The sequence below is a fragment of the Lepisosteus platostomus genome, chromosome 11 (assembly GCF_059453375.1).
Source record: "Lepisosteus platostomus isolate fLepPlt1 chromosome 11, fLepPlt1.hap1, whole genome shotgun sequence".
NCBI lineage: Eukaryota > Metazoa > Chordata > Actinopteri > Semionotiformes > Lepisosteidae > Lepisosteus > Lepisosteus platostomus.
In genome coordinates this window covers 47,138,881-47,163,243 of record NC_142621.1, presented here as the reverse complement: position 1 = coordinate 47,163,243, position 24,363 = coordinate 47,138,881, and the positions used below count along the sequence as shown (strand labels likewise).

The following is a 24,363-nucleotide window of genomic DNA, read 5'->3' as shown; positions in this document are numbered from 1 at the left end:
CTGTGGTATTGCTGCAGCCTCAAGTGCCAGAGCTGGAGCTGGCAGAGACAGGAACACAGAGAGAAGCGTGAAGAGGCTCGTACTGCCAGGCAGCGGAAGCCTGCCTCGGTGTGAAGCTCACTTGCTTTTTATGCAATCCTACGCCCTCTCGTTTCGTGAGCAGCCAGGATGCAGAACGTTCTGGACACTTTCGCAGCCGTCTTAGGAAAGATCTCTTTTGGCATCTTGCCGCAGAGAGGTTCTCATATCTCAGAGCGCACAGAAAGGAAATCCGGCTTTTTCCCAGGACAGGGGCAGGGGGCATGAGGGAGACTGAAACAGGTGCTGTATACTGCGCGTGGATGCTACACAAACGAGCAGGCATGACTGGACACCTGGCACATCAGCTGCCCACTGCAGCTCAGTCTCGCTTGGTTGACTGTAAAGTAATAAAAACTCTGAGATTTCAGTAGTACTTGGAATGTGGTTGGTATATTCAATTCAAGAAAAATTATGGCCCTCCTGAAGCATCAGTACTCTTATCAATTTCCAAACAGCATTTAGGCTCCTAAAGACACCAGGACCGTCCGTGTGCAGTTTCACACTGTTAACGACCTGTGGAAGCTGTGGAATAGAGGAGATTAGAAAAGATCAGCACCCACAGCTCCTCTATTTGGAATAGGAGGCCATGAACAGGAACGCTGTGGTTGTGCTCAGCTGGTAAATGATGGCGGTGTTAAGCAGCTACTAGAGAGCTTTTATTTTTCCCTCCTGTTGCTGTTATTTTGTGGTTTGGACGAATGCTGCAAACCAAAATAAACAATTGCTGTTAATCGGTTATTAATATTATATGATATTAGATTAATCAATTATTAATATAACATGAATATATTCTCTCATTCCAGCAAGCTGCCCAGCTGGGCTAGGGCAGTCGTCCCGAAAATCTTTTACGTGACTGAAAAAGCATGGAACTACTACCCCTATACAATCACAGGTAATTATACAAGGATCCTGTGTACAGGAACTGTGCAACCTCTTCCCTATGTAGAAGCATTGCGTTACAATCAGGCATTCAGAAAAAAAGGGAGAGCTTGGACTGGGCTCCTAAGGTGTGAAGGAGAACACAAACCAGAGGAAGACTGCTATTGCAGAGGGACACCCTCCCTCCCACTGCAAGATTCTTCAGCGATGGTGTCGGAAAACAAAATGCATGCTGTATGAAGACCTCATCGATCAAATATTTTTAAAATGAATTTAAAAGGATGGAGCAAGGCAGAAAATGAGTAAAAATGCTGCATTGAGCATTTAAAAACAATTGGCGGGTGCGTGGAGACTGAGCAGTATCTGGTATTGGTTTAGTTCCTTTTCCATGTAATTGGAACAGCATCTCATCCCTGGCCTTTAGCTACAGTGGGGAATAACAGGAAGCACTGGCTTTGAAGGGGCTTGAGATAATTACATTGCAGGACAGCAGTGTTTCACGGGGTCACTCCAGAGGTGGGTCGATTTGTGTGGTTGACATTTCTATTTGTTATCTGGGTAGCAGTATCCATTTACCAGAAGCAAGAACTAATGCTGATGCGAGAATGCTAATTTAGTGTAAAAACCGCCGGGCCCCTCTGGTGGGACGTGACCCCGGGGCAGCGCTCATTGAGGGATTTTGAATGGGCAGAGCCGACCCCTGACAGTGTAGAGGTCAGCTGTGTTTTCTGGCTCGTTCATTTCCTGTTTGAATATTTTCCGTTCCACTGTTTAAGCTGTGCTGTAATTGCTCCCAAGCACTGACATGTGTTCTTTCTAATTTTTCCTCCCCATCATCAATCCTGATCCTGGATCAGAGTACACAGTGAGTACCTCGTTTGCTTTCTTATTGATTGCTCAGCGGCTTAATTGGAACCCCAAGTGTTGTACAAATTTGCTGCTCTTCCTCACGATCAGTCACAGATTTGAAGCACTTCATCAGGCAAAAGAATAAAGCAAATTTAGTCTTTTAAATTGATTTTCTCATGTAATGTGCCACCCAGACTCTGTTTACTTAGTTGACAAAAGTTTCTCCGTTCTTAGTGCATTATGGGAGAGAAAAGCCAAAATCTCACTGAGGAGTTGGGAAATCACTGACCAGTAACGCAATTCTTCCAGACTGGAGCTGCTCTGTTGGGAACTCTGCTTGAATACCTCATTCTTCTTAGAATATAATGAAGTGTTATAAAGTGTTGTTGTTGTTGTTGTTGTTATTGTTAGTGGTTGTAGTTTGTGTGTGAAAGCTCTTAGCTAACTCCCATGCATTGCTTAGAATTTTAAACCCTTTGCCTGTTTCTTTTTTTAAGGTCCTATACATTTTTTTACCAAAGCTTTATCAAAACAAACAGCTCATTTCAGCTTTACGAGGCTGCTTGAAGTGAGCTGGAAAGGCCTCCGGTAATAAAGCAGAGGCACGCTCCTGAAGCTCTGTCCAGGACCGCCGTTCTAAAACCTCATTAATATCGCTTCTTCTCATTCAAATTACGAGCGAGGAGAATAGCCAAGACTCGCCCTCAGCTGTAGAGAATCCATCTGCTGATGTGTTCAAGCTACGTTATTAATAATTGATTCTGACGTTTTGTTGTGAACAACGAGAAGAGTCGAAGAATAACCGTTGCAGCTCCGGCCACTCCATTGCGTAGCTGCTCTGGAATAGCAGCACAGAGACACAGACTGAGAGGACTGGACAGACGGGGACAGACAGGGACAGAAGGGCCAGGCTGTCGTATTCACTTTCTGATAAACAGGCAAAGGGGCTTCGGATATCCAGCACAACTTGCCAGGAATTCACGGGAAAAGAAAAATCTGCTATTTGTCTTTTAGGTACAGCTTTATAACGATGATGTCCTTCATAATGGCAAAATAACAGAGAGGTATCAAACACATGATATCTGATCAAAACACAGTGAAAGACCACAGAGGAACTCTCTGTGTGTCGGGCAGTGGCTTACAGTGATGACCCTAGGAGAGAAAAAAAAAAAAAAGATCATTTCCCTTTTCCCTCCCTTCTGAACACCCCGTGAATCTCACAAAGTGATGAGCGATACTCTCAATCCTACGGGTTACGGTTGCAGTCGGCTATTCCGCCCACTTCTCTGTGCTTACTCCGGCTGTCCAAAGACCTGCTGTCCATGCAAGCCATAAAAAAGACCATAACACCAGCACACAGCCTGCCAGGCTGCCTGGATTCATTCCCCCGGCGCAGTCGTGTTCTGCAGCTCATTTCACTGCTCTCCAGACAGCTTTGCAGAGGCTTGAAACTTATTCAAAGGCTGTACAGCATGAGGATGCATCTCTGCTAGATGGTGAAGTACTGCCAGTTTTTGTGTGCGTCTTGTACAAGTTCACAGAAGCCCCTCGCGATGGGACAGTTGCCGATAGCTGCTTCAGTAAAGGTATTTCGACACGTAATGTCCCGTCCTGCCGAGGCCACTGCTGGCAGGTTCCCAGATTCCCTCTCCTCGCTATCCTGCTCACGCTCATTCCCGAGGAGGTGCGGCCCGCCCTGCGCTGGGGCAGGGCCCCGGAGAGACAGTGCTGTTTTTGTGTCCACGAGCTGGGCCTCTGCCCAGGGGTTTTGGCTGGTGTTTAGAGTCTGTGGTGAACAGAACTGCCTTTGCTGCAGCTGAGTTCTAAATGCTGCCTGGGAAGCCCCAGTGGCCTTCATCCGCTCCGGGCTCTTTCACCTCTGCCCTCGTCTAGTTAGGCGGCTGCAGCCACAGCCCACCGCTGTCTGGCTGCAGGGGCAGCAGGAACATGCCCAGCACTTCTCGGCTTTTCATGTCTTTTCAGTGTGCCAGTGTCCTGGCAGCACAGGTTTGCATCTGCGGTTCTCACGGCATGCTCACGTGTTCTAGCAGCGTGCGATCATTGCAGAGAATGGCGAAGGGGAAAAACACGCCTGCATCAGAGGCTCAAAGACCTGTGTGTATAGTTTTGTTATTGCATTTTACAAGCTTGAGGACACTCAATTTCCTATTAAGGTCAATATAGCAACAGTGTCCTGATGCACAAGCATCAGGGAATGGTGTCAGGTCCGGGATGAGGTCACTGCTTTACAGAAACGGTGATTCTTCCTCTGTGTGGTTTATATTAAGGGGCAGGAGAGGTGACTCTATTGGTCTTTACAGGCTGTTGCTTAATCTTCAGCAGAACGCAGGTGCACAATGTTGACACACACTCATCACTCTTCGGCAAAGACACACTGGAAAGATTCCACCAGAATTTAACTGCTGAAAGGTTCTGAAGGGCTCTCATGGCCCTCAAGTTTCCTTCTCTTATTTTTCAGTGTTACAGTTCTGAATCCATTACACTTCTGTTGCACAGCTTTACCTGGTAATTCTAGTCATGACAAAATGAGCCAATGGATATAAAGACACAAAGAGCTCAGGACTTTGGCGTTAACTCTCGTGGGCAGGACAGTCTCAGTCGAAGATCAATCAGCACTGTCACAGCCACCCTCAAGTCTGAGGAATGAGCCAGGGAGCCACTACATGGGTGCAGCTCTGGTGAAGGGAGGGGCTTACCGTTGTGAGGAGCCAGCGAGGATTAATATGCAGGAGAGCAGCAGAGCGAGATTACAATTTGACCTCCTCCCGAGCCCCTTTACAATACCACCTCTGCACAGGCCGGGAGCCAGCAGGGATGGAAAGTGAAAAGGCTTGATTGTTTTGTGAGCAAAGGACTTGGTGATTCTTTTCGTTCCTCCCTGGCCGGCTGTCAAACGCATTCCCCCCTTCTTTTTCGTTTCACTGTTTTTCACAATGAGTCACAAAACCCTGGATCCGCCTCCTCACCCCGGTACCAAATCCCATTGGCTCATCCATCATTCCCCCCGCTCAGCCCGGAGTAACATTGAAGATTCCCTTCCCTGCTCGTCACCCCTGATCTGAGCAGTCGTGGATTCCCTGTGACAGGCCTCTCTGCTCTCCCGCGTAATGAAAGTGGTATTGATTGTGTATGGGAGGCAGGGACTGAGGTGGGTCCGGGAGTTCAATCTATTGATCCGGGTTGAGAATAGAAAGACCTTCCAGGATGGAGGAAGAAAATAAAGCAGGGAGGTGGAAAAATGATTATAATCAGGGCTTCATTCGGCTCAGTGATTAATTTACTGCCGGGAAGAGCAATAAAGCCATTGCTTTACAGCTCAGTTATCAGTGGGCACTGTTGGGTTTAAGTGTATTATTTCCAGACATGCTCTTCAGGTCTGTCCCCCACTTAGCTGTTTGCAGGGCAGAGTTCATTCTGCCGGGGAATTGAATGGGACTCATTAGGTCTGACGATGGGCTGTGTCCAGAGCTTTCTGCTGTAATGGATTCAGGAGGTGATAGGAAGCGCTTTGCAGTGCCTCCAATTCATTGAGGCTGCAGCAAATTAGATTATCACTATGCTGGGGCACTCCGGCGCTACTGAAATCCCACCGGGTTCTGGAAAGCTGCGGGAGGGATAAACTCCGGTTTAAAATTCAGGAGCATCAAGCCGGACACCTTTCAGGATGCCTCTCCTCAAGGAGCACAGCAGGTCAGACAGACGTGAAGTGTGAAAGGGAAAGGGCTTAGTCCTCTGCCTTCGCAGAATTACATGCTGGAAAGGGCAGTCGATTGCAGAGCACACACACAGCAGCTCACCTAGCCAGCATGTCTTTGGAAAGCAGTTAGAAATCAGAGGAAACCGTATGAATACAGGGAGAACACACAAACTCCACGCATAAGGCATCCTTAGCTGGAATCGAACACAGAAGCTTCAGAGCTGTGAGGCAGCAGAGCTCACAGCTGTGCCACCGTGCCACTGGGAGAAACATGAACCCAGCGGTGAGAGCATTGCTCTGTCTCGTGTGCAGCTTCTGCTGTTATAAAGTGCTGTGAATGCATGGCAACAAATACAAGATGCTGCGAAATCTGATGTGCTTGAGTTTTGGATCGATACCTTCCTTGCATCTTCACAGACCCGCTGTGCAGATTGACCGCTTCTCTTCTGTCACTCGCTGTCATTCTTTGACTTTCATCATTTGTGGCCTTTTGTGTCTCGTTGAGCTTTTTGGTTCTGTCTGGGCTCGGCAGGATCATACCTAACAGACAGCGACATTTCTGGGAGGATTTTCCTTTGTTGGCTCAGATCCCCTTTTTAATAGCGTTTAATTCTGTTTCTACTTTATTTCCCTAGCAATAAGGCACTCTATATCAACGAAAGTAGAAGCGGTGGTCAATGTGATAATGATTCATCTACGTGATGAATCAAACTCTCGTAATGTATTAAAATTTCATTGTAAACATATATGTATGCATTGCATTTATGTATCTTTTTTTTGTTTCAGTGTTCATTTCTGCCAAAGTTCTCCATACATATAGAAACGAAGTATGAAGACAACAAAGGATGCAATGACCATGTGAGTACTCGTGTGGATTACTTATATATACAGGAATGCCCACAGCTGTTCAAGTCTTAGACATCTTACAAACTAGAATTAAAATATATGTGTTTTATGAGCATCAACAGTGTACTCAGAGCCCCCACTGGTGTTTTCTGCTGTCACAGAAGCAGTCTCATATTAATACAGCTGGGATTTGGACAGAATAAACCAAGATTGTCATTCGGCATCTTTAACTCACATGGATCAGGATCTTCAGAAGCTTGACCACAGCAGCTCGAGGTGACAACACACAAGCTGTCAATACGAAGTGTCGTAAGAGCTATTCAGCACATGTACCGGTCAGGTCTGATGAACTGGTTTTCAGGTCTTCCTCATCATTAATATCATTTGTTTCTAATTACATACTTGCAAAGCTAAAAGGCTGCTGGATTAAATATCATTTTAAAGCATATTGGCTACAGATTCAGTAGAGGATCACCATTAAATTATGTTTCTGCATAATGACAGATGACTCAGACCTCTGTACAACAGTATATACAGTACAGTATATATTATACATATATATGTTTGTATGTGCCAGCAGCTGTATCACCCTGCAGCTCTCAACAGGCTGCCCCCGGAAGCTCAGCAGGTGTGAGCCTGGTCAGTACCTGGGTGAGATACCTCCTGGGAAGCTATGGTTGCTGCTGGAAGTGGTGTTAGTGGGTCCAGTGGGGGGCGCCCACCCTGTGGTCTGTGCGGGTCCTAATGCCCCGGTATAGTGGCGGGGACACTATACTGTAGTGGGCGCTGTCTTTCGGATGAGACGTTAAACTGAGGTCCTGACTCTCAGTGGTCATTAAAGATCCCCGGGCATCTCTAGATAAGAGTAGGGAGTTATTCTGGTGTCCGGGCCTAATTCCCCCCCCCCCGGCCTTTACCCTGGCCTCCATACTGTCCCCATGTGTGATTGGCTTGCACCTGCCCTGCGATGGACTGGCGTCCTGTCCAGGGCGTACCCTGCCCTGCGATGGACTGGCGTCCTGTCCGGGGCGTACCCTGCCCTGCGATGGACTGGCGTCCTGTCCAGGGTGTACCCTGCCCTGCGATGGACTGGGGTCCTGTCCGGGGCGTACCCTGCCCTGCGATGGACTGGCGTCCTGTCCAGGGTGTACCCTGCCCTGCGATGGACTGGGGTCCTGTCCGGGGCGTACCCTGCCCTGCGATGGACTGGCGTCCTGTCCAGGGTGTACCCTGCCCTGCGATGGACTGGCGTCCTGTCCAGGGTGTACCCTGCCCTGCGATGGACTGGCGTCCTGTCCAGGGTGTACCCTGCCCTGCGATGGACTGGGGTCCTGTCCAGGGTGTACCCTGCCTTGCGCTCGTTGCTTGCAGGGTAGGCTCCGGCTTCCTGTGACACTGCATGGTATAAAGCGGTTTGGAAAATGACATGACATGTTTGTATGTATATGTACAGTATGTGTAATATATATATACTGTATACTTTGATGAGCTAAGGCTCCTTTCTGGCTATGTGTTTCCCAAGACAAATGTCTTGGTGCTTTTTCATAACACGGGTGTATTTCCTTACAGCTTCATTTTAGTATTTTTCTCCACTGTTAAAAATAATATATTCTAAATGACTGTGCTTCACCCAAGCAAGAACTCCTTGATGCACTGTTACAGTTATGCACTCGGAGCTTGTTTTCCTCCTGGTTCTATTATCCACTCTCTGCCAGGCACGCACTCAAGCCCTTGAGCTGGAATCTAATATCCGTTGCAGCCTCACCAGCACAAAGCCCATCCTGGAGATTTGAAGAAGTATCTTCAGACCAGCCAAAAGGCCACTGTAGTATCCAGGTGTTATTCTTTTTAGCAGTGCTGTTTTTCAGTCTGCTCTGACAGACAGAAATGTGTTTTTTCCAGGGTCTGGCCTGTAATCAGAGCTGAAGGCATGGCCTGGGCCAAGCAAAGCTAATGTTAGCGACTCGGTATCAGTTCAGCCAGATGTATTGGTGGTTGGGGAAACTGAGTAAAAAAAAAAAATCTCCTTTTCAGCTGTGCTCATCGTTTGCCGGCCTCTGCAACCAGCCTGTTGTGTTGTTCTTTAAAATTCATCCTCTTGTCCACCCCAGCAAGACACGGCATGTTGAAAAGCAATTCTTTAGCTGATAGAAAAGGATGTTCGATTTCTTGGAGGCATGACTGGAGCCTTGGTGGGCACCATGGGGGACAGCGTCCTGTCATGCTTGCAAACCCCTCCTCTTAAGGACGCTCCAGCCCTTCCCTGTTCTGTACTCATCCCCTGCACCTGTCTCCGGTTCCTGCCCCCCGTCCTATAGAAACCAGACGCTCACACTGCTCTGGGCTCTGCATTGGTTCCTGTACCAGGCGAATCCGGGACCTGGAGCGCCTGGTCCCGTCAAGGTTTTAGTTCCTGTTCCAGTCCTTGTTCCTGTGCCGGTTCCGACCCGGTTCCTGTTTTGAATCCCCTTTTGTCTTCAGCTCAGATGGACCGCCAGGCTCTGGACTTTTGTCTTGTCTCAGATTCCCCATTGGACAGTTTGCCTCGGCCACACCTCCCCCGAACACCAGCGCACCGTGGACACGGCCCCTGTTTTCCTTCCTGACCCCTGCATGCTTTTTCCCTGTGTTTTCCTCACTCATCCCCGGATTGTGTCGTCTGCATAGGGTCCAGAAAGAAGGCTTTGTTACACATACAGCTTTATTCAACAGCACTTGAACTTTTACCGTCTCTAAGGCTATTGGCTGTTTATACCCCTGGTGGCTCTGCGCAGGGCATAATCATTGCCTCTGTTCCAGCTGGGCTGAGAGCCTCAGAGCACCTCGGTTCATACTCTCTTTCGATTCAGAGAAATACCCTTTTTTGTAGTGCGGTTACCCAGACTCTCCGAATCGGTAAAAATAAAGCGACAGCTAATAATGAGACTTTGAAAGGCAGGACCGCTCATCAGCAGACCCTCTGTGTACGAGGGCGGATTTCACACTCCGCCTGGCTTGGGGGCGTTTCGGGGGTCCTCTTGTACGGTCTCAGAGGACTAGTCAAGTGCTGCTGCTTCACCTCCTCTAGAACAGTTCTCCTCTAGAACTCCTCTAGCCCCCCGATACAGCTGAGGAGATGTGTCCGTCTTGTTCCTGTAGGTTACAGCCCGGCCCATGCTGCTGGATCCCCCTGAGAATGGACCGGGCCAGGTCTGCGGTGGTGTACCGTTTGTATCACCACGGGTCTCTTTTTGGATCCTTTGTTGTTTAATAACTGGGAAAGGGCAGTATCAGCTGTAATCACCAGGCGAAACAGCTTGGACTCTTATCTGTGTCCATTAGCCTACTGGAGTGATTTCCGGACTCTCTCGATTAGTTAGTAGAAAAGAACTCCGGTCCAGTTAAGCTCAATTCCACAGACAACGCCCTTTCACGCGTCCATCGTCGGGCCCTCTCGCTGACAGCCAGCAGCACCCCTCACTCCTCCTCCCGGCACCAGCACTGGGCAGAAGAGCCCAGCTTCTCCTCCGGCCACGAGGAAGTCCAGCTGGAGAGAAGCTGAGGATTTCAGAGGCCCTAATGGGGTTTTTTTTTTCTCCCGTTTTTTTTTCCTCCAGTCTTTTGGCACGGTTGCTTTTGACTGATGGGATGGTAGAAGCCTTCATAAATATTTCACAGGGGCGCATGAAGCCTTGTGGAATTCTGTATGAAATATCATCCCAGCTGAAACTGCACTGGGACCTCTTCTGTTACGAAGAACAGCGTAGGGTACTCCACATATCGGCTGGATGTAAATGTGCCTGGGCTGACTAGAAGAATTCAGCAGGAGTGTAATATAATCTTTATTTCCACTGCCCTGGAGTCAGTCTACGAGGGGCTTCGCTAGCTCTTTCTTATCTCGATTACATTTTTATTGCTCTGCGCTGTTACTCATTCTCCTCCCCCATATAAAACCACTTGTTTCCACCTGAAGGGTTTCGGCGATCTAAAAGATCTGCTTGCCGCCCGCTGGTGATTATTCATGAGAGCCCAGCTGCGCCGGCGGTCAGCGATCCACACAGCCCGGGGCGAATTCCGAAGCGCTGGGTCTGTGCAGCTTTCGACTTTAAAGACACTTAGGAACAACAGCGACAGAGGAGGAAATCTTGTTTTTCCTGTTCTGTCAATCTTAAAAGGTTAATGCCAGGGCCCTTTGTCATTATTTTGCTCGTATTCCTGCCGGGGAAGATACAGTACCAGCCTCCAACACAGAGCCTTTGACATTTAGCATTAGAAACCGGCGCGCCGGTTCCACACTGCAACAGGTCTGCTCTAGAGATGTGACGTTTCTGCTGCCCAAAATACGCTACAGCAATACAGAGTGCTGAAACAGTGCTGGGAACAGTTCCCTTTAAAAAGTAATCCATGACAGCTACAAGTTATTTGGGTAAGGGATTACTTTTGACAATGAACAAGACGGAGTGTGAACACATTCTTAAAAAGGCATCTCAGTGATCAAAGAAGCGTGTGTAGAGCAACAGTTCAATGTAACAAATTACCACTTAACAGAAATGCCCCCTGATTGCTTACGAATTCGAAAGAGCAACGCCTTCTGCAAATAAGCAGAAAAAAAAAGAAAACGGATTGCTTTTTTAGAGGTGACTGCCTGGCGCTTGCTTGATGTCTCTTCCAGGCTCAGAAAGGTGACACCTCAGTCCTTCTCGCCGAAGGTGGCGGGATTAAAGGCATGGAAACGTGTAGTTTAGCTCCAGTGCGTGGAGGTGAGCCGCGGTATCGGCGCTGCTCTCAGGACCTGTCCGACCCACATCCCGGATTGAACAGCCTGAGCCAGAACTTTAATGGGGGCGTCTAACATACAACCCGGATTTGCTTGCCCTGATCTGAGGCTGCCCAAGTCGGTGTGATCATCGTTAAGAGTTGTTGTTGTTGTTGTTTTAATACAAAAGTAACGAAAGGAGAACATTGCGCCGAGCTTCGCGCTGGAACACTTCGCCAGAGCGCCGCAGTTCCCTGTTGTGATCCCACAGCTCCCCCTTGTGGCGGAGAACAGTCCCTGTCCGCCCCGTCGAGTCTCCGGGCCCATCCTGAACTGCGAGTCTAACTAGGCGCCTTTATAGCAGACGGCATCGAAGCAACTCCGGTCCTTAGCGGAAATGGAAGAAGACGACGAAAGCCTTTAACAACACATAGTTCAGCTGCCTTTATTTTCGTACAAACCCAATTCTACAAAGGAATCATAGAAAAAAAACGATGCAAATCTACAACACAAACAGCAAGAGAGGATTTAGTAGACAGGGGGCCCAGTAATGCATTGTTTCTTCAGTGCTGGATATTTCCTCTTACAGCCCCCAGTGCTGCAAAAGTAGAAGTTAAAGTTCTACAGTGCAAAAGCTGCAAGTCACAAAAGGGAAACCAAAACAAAGCCCACATAGTCCCTGCTCGGTCGTCTGTCGAAGATAGCACGGAAGAGCACCGGCAAATGTGTTTTTTTGTTGAAAGAAGGTCGTATTGGAGATGGTGTCTTCCTTCTGAACGCGTATCCGGTTTCTGCAGTCCCAGCCAGGGCAGTGTTTCGCTGTGGCGCGCACGGCCACGAGCACGGTGATCAATACCTCAGCGAGGGGGGTCTGGAGCCCCCGGCCGCCAGCCTCGGGGGTCTTTGACCGCTGCCGGGCGATGGCTGTGGCTGAGCACCGCAGCACCGCAGAAGGCCGTAAAACCCGTGATGAGCTGCCCAGCAAAGTGATGGAGGGAGCTCTTATCTCGGCAGCCAGCGGAGAGGTCAGATCACAGCTCTCCCTGCCCCCTCTCTCCCAGCGCTCCCCCGCCCGCCCCGACAGCCTCAGGCTGCTAACGGCTGGACTGTCCGTGCTTGTCCCGGCAGCTCTCGCACCCAGGATCTGGGACGCCTGGGCTGAAGCCCGCAGACGGAGAAAGAGCGGGGAGAGAAGCGATTTCGATTTATACTAGCTTTATTTTCTTTTCACGAATAAATACAGAGTATCACACAAGAGTACGTATACACATGCACCTAAACAGTATACTGTAGATGGACACATCTCGTTACATAACAATAATTACTCTTGGAACAAGTAAAAGGCTTATTCCAGCTGGGAAGGGAAGAAAGGAAACAACTTCCCGGCTGTGGACGTCAGCCGAAACCATGTGTTTCTTTTCTTCTCTTCTCGGATGAAATAAACCTTTTACTCGTTTTTTTTTTTTGCAGCCTACGCATGCTGAAGCAGCTCCCTACTTGAACATAATTACTCTTGTTCAGGTGCATTTTTCCAAGTCCTGCTGGATCACGAGCAAAACTGGACACATCCTGTTTTTCCTTTCACATTATAATCAGTGTCGCAGGTTTGCAACCGGGAGAGGACCAAGCGGCGCTGCGGGGGCAGGAGGATGTCCACAGGTGTCACACACGGCCCTGCCCCGTCCTGTCCACTCCAGCTGCCGACGCCGGACAGTGAAGAAGTTTGGGTGTTTTTTTATTTAAAAAAAAACACTTTTGTTTTCGGTTTTCTTGCAGATTTTCGACAGCGAGGCCAAGGAGCTGGACCGCGAGGTGTGTTTCGTTGACATCGCGTACGACGAAATCCCCGAGCGCTACTACAAGGAGTCGGAGGTGCGAGGAAAGACGGGGGACGGGGGCAGACTTGGGGATTGGGGGGGGCGGTGTTTCTCCTAATGAGACGCTAGAGGAGTCCCAACCCAGTCCTCTAGGGATGAAGTGTGCACTTTCTTTCCAAGCAGGGGAGGGATCCCTGGGGGTGTCTCACGAGGTAAACAAGGCCGGTACATCGTGCAGACCGTCCGTCTCGTCCTGTTGAGACGTCGAGCACTGAAGCGTCGTGACGGCGTTCAGCGCTCTTCAGGCCGCTAGTTCAGGGTCGTCACGCCGGGGAGTGATATATTCATGCGGAAATCTGCACTTCAGGATTAATACTCGGAGCCCGTCGTGTCTCCAGGCAGCAGTAGCGGTGTTTGTCCTCAGCGGGCAGTGACCGTGAACAGAAGTGCGACAATTACCCGTGACCCCCGTCGGGCCTGTCGTCGTGACCGCAGCAGAAGCGACCCTGCCGTGCAGCTTTCTGGACTAACTCCTCCCAGCTCCTGTTTCTATTGCTGGAGAGTTGCTTCAGCAACACAAAAACACCGTGTTATCGCTGATGCGAGGGGTCCTTCCGGTGGCTCGTGAACTATTAGTCCGGGCAAACAGACCTGCTTCTGCCCCCGTGTTCTTAGTAAACAGAATTCACCAGACTGATTTGTAGTACACTACAGATGGTCTCCCTACCACTCGTTTCTCTCCCTAGTGGGCAGATTATGTACTACACATAATGTCTGAATCACGTACTGCTCACACAGACCGCTCTCTCCTCTCTCAGTTGCCTGCGTGCGGAGAAAAGAGCGGGTTCCTCTTTCTCCGTGACCGTACAGCATGTAAGAGATCCTGAAATGTGTCACCTTTTCATTACTGAGGCACTGTTTTCTAAGAGTTAGTCTCACAGCCTCACAAAGAGGCCAGGACCCTCCAAACCACCTTTGTCAGTTTTCCAGGAGCACCTGGGTGTACAGTAATGCCACCCGAGAGTGTCAATAGGTGTCACTCTCCTAGCATGATACATTTGCATTCAGAGACTTTGTAAAAGATTGCCCAGCTATAGGGGTAGTTTTCAGTGAGTTCTTTAAAGAATGCAGATTTTAGAGGTGGTTTCATGTCATTATCTTTCAGCAGTTGCCTCTTTTAAAGAGGCTCCCACCAGGCATCTGGAGAAAACAGCAGACACTGAGGAATCTTACTAGGGGAAATAAATTGTCCAAACTCAAAAAGATGGAATACTGGGCTCTGCCCCATGATTAATGAATGATGTTTGGGTTTTTTTTTTATAAGAGGAGGCTTTGTCTGTTAGTGACATAAAACTAAAGGTTAGAAAAACTGCAATTGCTGAGCCGTACGATCAAGATGTCCTGGTGTGAGCGAAAGGTGCAGTGTTATTGTGATATTAGGTCATTTTTTGTTTTGTTTTCGTACGTTTTATGAAAGAAAATGCTAAGTGCTTCCTAACTCCAGCCTGGAGCCGGGTGTCTGGGACAGTTCCGTGTTGGAGCTCTGTCTCTCGTCTTAGGTGTCCAGACTCTCTCTGTTTTTTCAACATTGTCCGTGAGTCTGTTGTCCGGGAGGCGCACCCTACCTTTAATTAGGACACCTCGCTGTTCTTCTCATGCTCTTCTGCTGGCCCCCCTGCAGGACCTGCGGTACTTCAAGTCGACAAAGACGTCTCGGGGGCTGCTGAAGGAGGGCTGGAGGGACAGCCAGGACCCCATCATGTGCTCCTACAAGCTGGTGACGGTCAAGTTCGAGGTGTGGGGCCTGCAGACGCGCGTGGAGCAGTTCGTGCACAAGGTGACGACCGCTCTCCCTTATATCATCCGTGACTACATCACACATCTGTAACAAAATGTGAATTCATAATGCTTGTGTTTGTATAGTGCCTTTCACCCCCGAGAATCCCGTAGCTCTTTAACTATGAAGGGAGCGACCTCATCCCCCACTGCTACTGCAGCCCCGCCTGGGAGACATTTATCAACAGTCACTGACAACTGCACAAGTGTCCCCAGCCCGTTCAGGGCCTCTCAGCATGACATCCTGATTTTGTGCTCACATTCTAAATTGGTTCTTTTGGTTTCGCGGTCACTCAGAGGGAGACCATTATAATCACCTGACTTTAGTTTGCAGTAGGGTGCCTGATTTTTATATTTTGCATGGCCTCTCAGTTGTGATGCCTCAGGGCAGACAAGCAGAGCATACAGGAGCCATTTGGGTACCGTGAGGCTTTACTGTAACATATCACAGAGCAAGAACATGCCAGATCTTTGTGCAGCTATCAGAATTCATGTTACTGACAAATACAAAGTTCCCTGTTGAAGATTTAATTCAGCAAGAAAACACGCACATTGGTTGTGACACTATAGTCTGCTACAAAGTGAAACACAACATGAACTGGAGCCTAATTGTCCTCTAAATCACACGTGCCATGCAAAAACTGCACAAAACCCCACATCAATGGACAGAACTGTTGATTTGCTCTGGGGTTTCTAGATGTCAGACTGGTCAGTCAGTAACACAGAGGGTCCGCTCTGGGGTTTCTGGATGTGGCCAGACTGGTCAGTCAGTCACACAGAGGGTCCGCTCTGGGGTTTCTGGATGTGGGCAGACTGGTCAGTCAGTCACACAGAGGGTCCGCTCTGGGGTTTCTGGATGTGGCCAGACTGTTGGCAGGTCTGTGGGCGGTCAGTAACGCAGAGCCTCTGTCCTCAGGTGGTGCGGGACGTCCTGCTTCTGGGGCACCGGCAAGCCTTCGCCTGGGTGGACGAGTGGATCGGTAGGTTTGGTGCTTCATGGCCTGGTTTATCTCCTTCGGGGAGCTGCCCACTGGCCGAACCCCTGAGAAACTACTCACTGTGTATTTCTCCCTTTCAGGTGGAAAAAAAAAAGATGTTTTTGTTATTCTCACAGTTTGCCCTTCCCCAGACACAACATGCATACTTAAAGCCTGTACATCACTCGGGGGCCTGCCTTGCTGTGAACACCCCAGTCCCCCGCCGTTTTCTCAAACATATTCAATTCACGCTCATGTCCAAGTGACAGCAGGAAAAACACTTGTGCAACTCATCACCTCATTCGTTGTAAGACATCTTCAAGTTCAGTGTACCAAGCTATTGTCATTTATTATCTCCATACGATCAAAAGGGAATATTAAAGAGTAGTAAGTCCTAATTCAACCAAACTAAAACCACAGAGTGGTAACAGAAGGTCATTTTAATAACGCAACAGTGGCAGCATCTATCCTAAACCCGTTCATTTACCTTCAGGTATCAGCTTTCACTGTGTGGCATAAAACCACACTTTAAGGGCTTGGAAGTTAGTTTGAGCAGAATGTTTCTCAGCATTTAGTTGCCTCTTTCAGTTTTCATCCACTTGGCTTTTAGAAGATAATAGAGGTTATAAAGCAGAGGAAGAGGCCGTACAGCCCATTGATCCCAGGCCTAGAACTGATCCTCACGATTCCCGACAGAGCCCAGGGCATCGGCCTCATTTTCATTTCCCAGGGAGGTCATAGGTCAGGGAAGCGTGCTCTACACACTGCAGCCTCAGAGCAGCAGCTCTCCGGCCTTCCGCTGTCCCTGTCAGGGAGGAATGTGAATCAGGATCTGCAAATCCGCTGCACAGCCCCCAGCGCTCAAGCACACTCCCTTCATGAGTCCTCCTGTGGCGATCCATCCTTAATCTTTCGGCATGGGGGTGTTGATCTATCACGCAGGAAACTGCGATATGTGGCAGGTACACTGGGCCTTGAACCCCTGTCTTCTCCTGTGTTTCATACCTCGGATAGAAACCTGTAGTAGTGAATGCTGATGAGCTACAGTGTCATAATTATGCTTAGAAAGTATAACATACCGACATTTGCTAAATTATGTTGGAAAATGCTTTAGTGTATTTTGCATTGTGCAATGCTTACTTGATCAGTGCTAGTAAACCATTCAGACAGTGTCTAAATTAAAATACGGGTCGAGGCAAGTTGTAGCTAAAAACTAGCATGGCCTGTTTAGTTGCCCAGGAATGAATGTCATTGATTTTTAACTTGTATGTGGTAATTTCTGTTGTGATCCAGCAAAACACCAAGCCCCCTCTTTTCTCTAGCGCTTGATTTGCTTTTACTAACCGATCTCTGCTAAGCTTCAACCACAGTGACAACCCAAATGGATCTGTCAGTAAGAGAAGAGTGTCTTGAAAAAGACGACAGAACCTCAATGGAACATCTGCATTATTATTATTATTATTATTATTATTATTATTATTATTATTATTATTATTGTTGTTATTGTTATTGTTATGTGACTGGCAGCTTTGCCCAGTCCCGGTAAATAAGGCCCTGTCTGTCTCCCACATTTCACTGGGAACTTTCCTGGAGTCTCGCCTGCCTCTCACTAATCACCCAGATCCATTTTGTGTCCCTGTTCTTTCTAAGTGCTATCAAACCAGGCCCCTGGGCTACATCGATAAGGCCAGATTCCCTATTAGGCTGTATGAGCTGGGAAAGCGGTATAAGTATATTCGCTTAGCCTCAGCAGTTCAGCCTCAGCACTGCTTTTAAATCAGTTATGTCCCCCGATTCTTTCATTATCCTGGATCTCTGAAATGCCCGTGTTCTAAGTTTTAGGTTTTATGACATGTTTTACCTCTGGCTGTTTGTCAGTTGTTGTTCTATGAATGATGTGACTCATCCTCTCCTCTCCCACTACCTGCACAATCTGCACTGTCCCTCTGCAAACAGACCCCTCGCCAGTGTCCCACACCCAGCCCTGCCTTGGCCACAGGTGCCCATATAAAACAGAGGCTGCTGCATTTGGGTGGACAGGGGACATGCACAAGACTCAGCTGTACTATCCCCTTTTTACAGATCACTGTCTTTTGGCTTCGTGCATCATACCTTTAGGATGGAAATCAGAAGAGACTAAATGATACAGATGTATCTTGTTGAGACAGATGGGTGTGCACGATGGCCATGTAGCTTCTTTGGCTTTAAAGAGCAGAAAGCGCAGGCTCCCAGCGCAGGCTATAATCCCCCGAGACTCAGTGTGGCTCCTGAAATCCCTGGATGAGGAAATGGGATTCCGTGAGCGCCCATTGAACAAAATAAGTGCATCCCTGAAAGCTGTTCTTCAGTTTAGTAAAGGTTTCAATATCCCCCCCCTGTTAAAAAAAAGCAAAAACGAGCCGATGGCATGTATTTGCAAACACCTGGTTTTTCACATAGTCTAGCTCTTAGGTTTTGCCTGGGATTGATCGAAAGTTATGACGCACCTGCCAAATGGCAACACGAATCCCTTCTTTTAGCTACCACCCCAGGCTGTGCTTTTCAGCCTGAAAAAGGGTAAGTATGGCACCTGCTAAACCAGGCCACTCGCTCAAATGCAATCTCCCATGTTTTTATATAACTGCTGCTTTCCACCAAAATGCCACGCTGAAGATCTTCCAAAATGCGCAGTGTTTTTGAAGATCCGCCTCGCTCTCCTTGCGCGCGGCTCCTCGTGCTTGCCTGCCCAGCCCGGGCTCGGGCCCCGGATGTTGCCTGCCCTGCGCCTTTTCTTTTTCCTGCAGCTTTTCCGAAAAAACTTTCCCTCTCTTCCTCTCCAGCCCCCTTGCCCTGACCCGACCGGCTTTTGCTCGCCCACGGGGGGGGGACTCGCTCCTCCCAATGCGAACCCCCCTCTGCCAACACCGCCTGGCTGTGCGGTGCCCCCGCAGCTCCACTAACCCCTCTCCCAGAGCCCGCCCCGACCTGACCCCGCCCCCCATCTTGAGTGTCCTAACAGAAGCTGCCAACGTCTTGAACTTTTTGCAGATATGACTTTGGACGACGTGCGAGAATATGAGAAAAAAATGCATGAAAAAACCAACATTAAGGTTTGCCATGAACAGCAGCAACATTCCACAAACTCACTGGATGAAATAGAGAGCCATGACAAAGCCAGCGTATGTTTCTTATTTGTTTTTACTTCGACGTACCGTATAGTCAAACTCCTTCCTCTTCCTCCTCCTCTTCCTCGCACCCCTTTAACGCCTCAGTCCTCCTTGTCTATACTCATCACCGGGGTTTCGCTCAGCTCTGTGACAGCTGGCTTCCCGAAGGTTTACGGGCCTGCGAATACCGACTGGCAGACTTTAAAGTCCTACCATGGAGGGCGGCAGCTCATACTTGAGCTCAGTGTCCACTTAACCGGCCACAGTTATTGTTGTCCCCAGGTTTTCAGCAGATGGTGGATTAAGGAGATCAGATTCCAGACCAGATTTTGGGCTCTTATTTTATGTACACTGGCGTCCGTAAGTTCTTTGGAACTGCTTCAGTCTTGTTAAATAGCAGATTCTGGAGAAGCCTAGCAGGATTCCAGGGCGAGGTGGAAGTTAGGGAATATTTCTTGCATTGTTTAGGAATTTTAAAGAGACTGTGTGCACCTGACTGCGCATTGAAGATGTGTCTCGACGGCAGTGTACAAGCGATCTGAAAAAACGCCCCTTCCCTTTTGACGCCACATTAAAACCAGCACTTTAATCTCGATTTCCTTTTTGTTTTGCCACTAAAAATGCTTTTTGGATTTTTCTGATGTCTTCGAACGGTATGCGAAGGGAGACTTCAAGCCGAGAGTGATATTGACATCTAAAAACAGAACTAGTGACCGCACGCTCACGAGCTCTGGTGATGAATATAGCTTTGAAAATAACAATTATGCAAAAAAAAAAACAGGTAACGAACCTGGGGGTGATGAATCTAAACTGGGGTCTCTTCTGTTCTTTCCCTCCGATCCGCTGAAGACATGACAATGGATGAAGTGAGAGAATTTGAGAGAGCGACTCAGGAAGCCACCAACAAGAAGATCGGGGTCTTCCCTCCCATGATCTCCATCAGCGAGTCCAACCTGCCCCCCTCCACGCGCAGCGCCCCCTCCAGCGCCCCCTCCACCCCCCTGGCCACCGAGGCCCCCGAGTTCCTCTCCGTGCCCAAGGACCGGCCTCGCAAGAAGTCCGCCCCGGAGACGCTCACCCTGCCCGACCCGGCCCGGAAGGAGGCGGCCCTCCGGCGGCCCAAGCTCTCGCCCGCGCCCGCGCCCCGGCCGGCCGCCCCGCCCCCCGAGTAGGGTGGGCCCCCCGAGACAGTGCTCTGCGTCGGCCGGTCCCTGCCGGGGGGGTGCTGCTGTGGGCCGGGTCCCCTGCCCGTGTCCGAGCCCACCCCCCCGCCCTGCTGAGAGAAGGGGCCCACCGGAGCTGTCCTTCGATTCCTCCAGCCCAGACCATGGATGTAAATAATCCGCAGATAGATAGAACCAGGGCCCTTCTCTCGTCCTGCTGGCACCGGGCAGGGCCCTTTTTAACCCTTTCAGAAACCCCCCACCCCCCCCTTTTTTTTTCTTGTAATGCCAAACACACTTTATTTGCTTGCAAAGGCGCCGACTTCATCGTAGCCGGTTGCAAACAAGCCTGTCTTTTTCTAGGATATGGCCATTCTCCGAAAAATGAAATAGCTGAAAAAATACCCTAAGTGGCTCTGTCTGCTCCCAGCCCCGTCCTTGCACAGTGTACGTACTGTGAAGTCCAAACGAAGGTGCGTGCGATGGACATGTCTCCTCTCTCTCTGGTGGGTCTGAAACTGAAAGGGGCCCCTGAGGAGGAGCTCCTGTGGCAGCAGGTGGCTTGAGACCTCACCGGTTCATTCCATTTCCTGCTCGCTGTCACCTCTCCTGCTGCAGTCTTGGGGCTCTTACATTGCTGAGCTGTGGGAGTGTTTGCACTGCGTCTCCACGTCTTTGAACACTGGTCTGTTCTGTGTCTGTACCTGGCATGTGTGTGGGGGGGGGGCAGGGGTTGTTATTCCTTGACTGATCATTCAGGGGTGCACAAGGCTAGAGAAAAAAAAAATGCAATCACTATTTGTCGGGACGTCACTTCTCAGGGCTCTGCTACGCTGCTCTCTGCCTCCTGCACACAGCCGTTTTTTTTTAAAAAGCAAGTTCAGGAAGCCTCTCTCATTTCTCTGTCCTTGGTGTGTTGGAGCGTGTTTTGCGTGTGCGCGCAGTTCCAAAGCAACTGGGATCCGGCTGCAGAGGAGCAGTGGCAAGTGAAGTCCGTGGGGGCTTGTTAAAACATTGGCGACACAACAGGCAGATTGGATTTGTGTTGTTAGTTAAGTTGCACATAGTCACAACGTGTGCAGGCCTGCATGCCACTTCTACTGTGAATCTACTGTCACTGTTGTTGCTGCTTTTTGCTTTCATTCTTTCTTCCCATTTGTAGAACACTGTAATACAACGTAGCTCTTTGCTGTTTACACCTACAGTTAAATAAGACCCATTGTTTCCCATTTGAGATTTGATTGGTGTTTTGAGTTTAGTCCATTAATGCTAGAACTTTATAGATCTTTTATTTGTACAGTATTTGCTGATTGATTTTCTATCTTGTTGATTGTTGACCCTGAACGTGCTACTAGCTTCTTTTAAAGCGCGTTCAAGCTGTGAAGATTACCACTGCTAGGTGTTTAGCACTACTGCCTGAGACAAAATATATCTAATGTTAGAACCTGGGTCACATCCCATGCGGACTGTGGCCTCGGTCCCCCGAGCAACAGCACCACCGTGGGTAGGGTGCATTCCTGTGCATTTGCAGGCTTGCGGTTATGTCAGGGAGAAATGTGCCAATCAGAGCGAACTCACCTGTCAGGCAGAGTGGAGCTCCCCACTTGTCAAGGAACATGAGAAAAGCTGCTAGCGAGAGGAGGCCATTGGGTTCACCTGGCCCATGCGGTCCTGGAGGAGCAGCTGGATGGAAGCGTGGCTCAAAGGAGCAGACCTGCCCCAACGGCCCCCACCCTCCGTATCCAGTATCCTGGGGTCCAAAAATGGAAAATTTACCAAATACAGTGTTAAAAGCTGTTCAAAGAAAGGAACCTGCTGGAATTTAAAATCCTTTAGTTTGCTGAAAGCAGGGGTGTCAGCAATCAATTAGGTGGCGTCGAAGAATAGGAGAGCTGTGCAGTCTTCAAAGATGGTGTAACATGAAGAACCCTGGACCCCGGTCCAGCAGTACTGTACCAATCGGTTGTACCTTTCACAGCAGTTTCTCTTGTCTCAGCTGGCCCGTTGAATGCCAGAATGCCAGTGGTGGTTGCCATGCATATTCTGCAGAGCCAGACTGGAGGGATATGAAAAGATTTTTCCTAGGAAGAAAATAAAGCTACATACAGTATATATCTGAAAAACAAGAAAACAAAGGAGATAAATATGAAGTACATTTGGACCGAAGCAGCAGAAACAAAAAACACTTCCCGTGCAATTGAAGAGCTTGATTGTTAGGAGTGCATTTTCAAGCAGGATGCGATAGCTTTTTCATAAACGATCACAAATACATACATGTACTCATGGATACAAGTATGTGTATGTATTGAAGTACACATAAGTATTATTCTTTATCTTGTGATTTGCCATACTACTAGGAATATTTGTAAATGGTGAATACAGCAGGATCTTGCGGGGTGTGTAAAATTAATTCGAATGAAGGTAAGAGAATGCAGGAGGACAGGTGAGGTAGTGTCCATTGTACAGTAAAGCAGTGATACGGCTGCCACTGAGCATGCTCCAGAAACACACAACAAACTGATCTCAGTGCTTCTGCATGCCAAACTGTAGCCTCTGATCTGTATACCAAATCTGTGACATACATTTCTATGAACTATCCTTTATGGGATAATCACTTATTGTTAACATAGAGCCATACAACAATTACGACACTTAACTTTTGATTTATAACTTACAAAATACAGAAAACTTGATCTTATTAAAAATAATACAAAATTAGAAACCACTTAATCTTGGCGATAGACATATCGACAGGTCAAAGAAATTCAGCACAGAAGCAGCTGGGTTCATTGTGCCCCTGCCTCCCGTGTCTCAAATTCACTTTTTTGTTTTTGCTACTCTGTGCATCAAAGTCAAACTTCTCATCTTACAAAATTGATTTCTGTTTTATTTTTAAATGAGAAGGGTGACACATGCACAGCAATTAAGGGAAATAGAGGCCCTCTAATGCCCCAGTCCAGAACGTTAAGAAAGATTGCAAACCAGGGGTGCCATTTGGCCCAGCTGAGCTGGCCTGTTTGGTAATTAGGTGCAAATTAATCCCAGGATCCCAGAAATCCTCTGGCCATTTCTGGAAAGAAGCCAGGGTATCGGCTTCAACAACATGGCTGGTCAGCTTCTTCCAGGCTCCCACCACCCTTTCCATAAGGAAGTGCCTGCTCTCCACTGAGCCCTCTGGCTCGTCTTTCTCTGTTGATCTGTCGAAGTCTGTTGGGCTGACCTTGTCGATGCCTTTGAGGATTTTGCATGCAGTACTTAAATGAGGTCCCCTCATAGTCTTCTCTGTTCAGCACTGAAAAGGTTCAATTCTCTCTAGCCCCAGCGGTGTCCAGTCCTGGTCCTGGTGACTCGCACACCTGTTGACTTCTATTGGAGCTTCAATCATTGTATTTTGTAAGTTTATTGCCGTGTGCACATGTACACTGGAATTGTTACTCGCGCCGATCTCTCAGGACTCGCACAGTACAGCAGACAACGCCGCCCAATGTAGACAGAATATTACAAAACGAAAGGGATAGAATGAATGAATGGAATGAAGACCAGCAGGTGTGTGGGTCACCAGAACTGGGAACCCCTGCTTTAGCCCGTCGGTGTAGGACATCCCCTTAATCGGCTGAATTCGTCTGGATGCCCTGCTCTGGCCTGATTCCAGAGCAGCGGTCTCTTTTTTTTCTAATGTGGGGACCAGCCTGTGCGGCCTTTTATCAACCAGACAACGGTTCTGGATTTCTCACAGGCGCCTGGGCACATGGGGAAACGGAGAGCTTGAAACTGAGGTGCCGAGATTAAGGACACAACACGACCTGTCTTTACCTCGTGTTGTTCATTATGTTTTAATGACCGAGGCGTCCCTGTGTCAGAGTTGTTGTTTTTTTTGTTGTAATTTAAGAGGCATGTTTCTCAGAAGTGTGACTTTCCCTGTTGTAGGCAATTCCAGTGGAGAAAAAAAATTGAATGAAAAATAAAAAAGCCTTTTCAGTTTTAACTTCTTATTTGTATGTCAAATGTTATTTGGTTGTGTTTGCTTCCTGCTGGGGGGGGGTAACTATGATTTGACTGGTTTGTTTACTTATAGTCAGCACCACTGATGGTTCATTTTTGTTGTTATTGTTTAATGAATTGAATAAAAGGACCAAGCTTTTGCGGGGCCTATAAAGCCAGGGCAGGCTGTGTTGGTCTCTCCGAGCTCTCTCCCCGTCTGGCTGCTCCCACTCATTCTTGGCTCTTCTGGTCTTCTTCTGATTTGTGTTTGTTGTTATTATCTCACATTTTCTTACATCTTGTAGTAAATAAAAGTTGAAATACAGTCGAAATCA

At 48.5% G+C, this 24,363-nt stretch overlaps 1 protein-coding gene across 1 annotated transcript in view; it reads left to right on the top strand.

Annotated features, from left to right (window-relative positions):
- The window catches only part of pitpnc1a (phosphatidylinositol transfer protein cytoplasmic 1a), an 89,149-nt gene extending 64,786 nt beyond the window's left edge, over positions 1-24,363 (top strand). Inside the window, exons 3-9 of the mRNA XM_088600123.1 lie at positions 885-973; positions 1,818-1,825; positions 6,314-6,385; positions 12,885-12,980; positions 14,607-14,762; positions 15,678-15,741; positions 19,734-24,363. Of these exons, the coding sequence (XP_088456249.1) occupies positions 885-973; positions 1,818-1,825; positions 6,314-6,385; positions 12,885-12,980; positions 14,607-14,762; positions 15,678-15,741; positions 19,734-20,056 (808 nt within the window). The 3' untranslated portion in view covers positions 20,057-24,363. The remainder of the gene's footprint in view (positions 1-884; positions 974-1,817; positions 1,826-6,313; positions 6,386-12,884; positions 12,981-14,606; positions 14,763-15,677; positions 15,742-19,733) is intronic.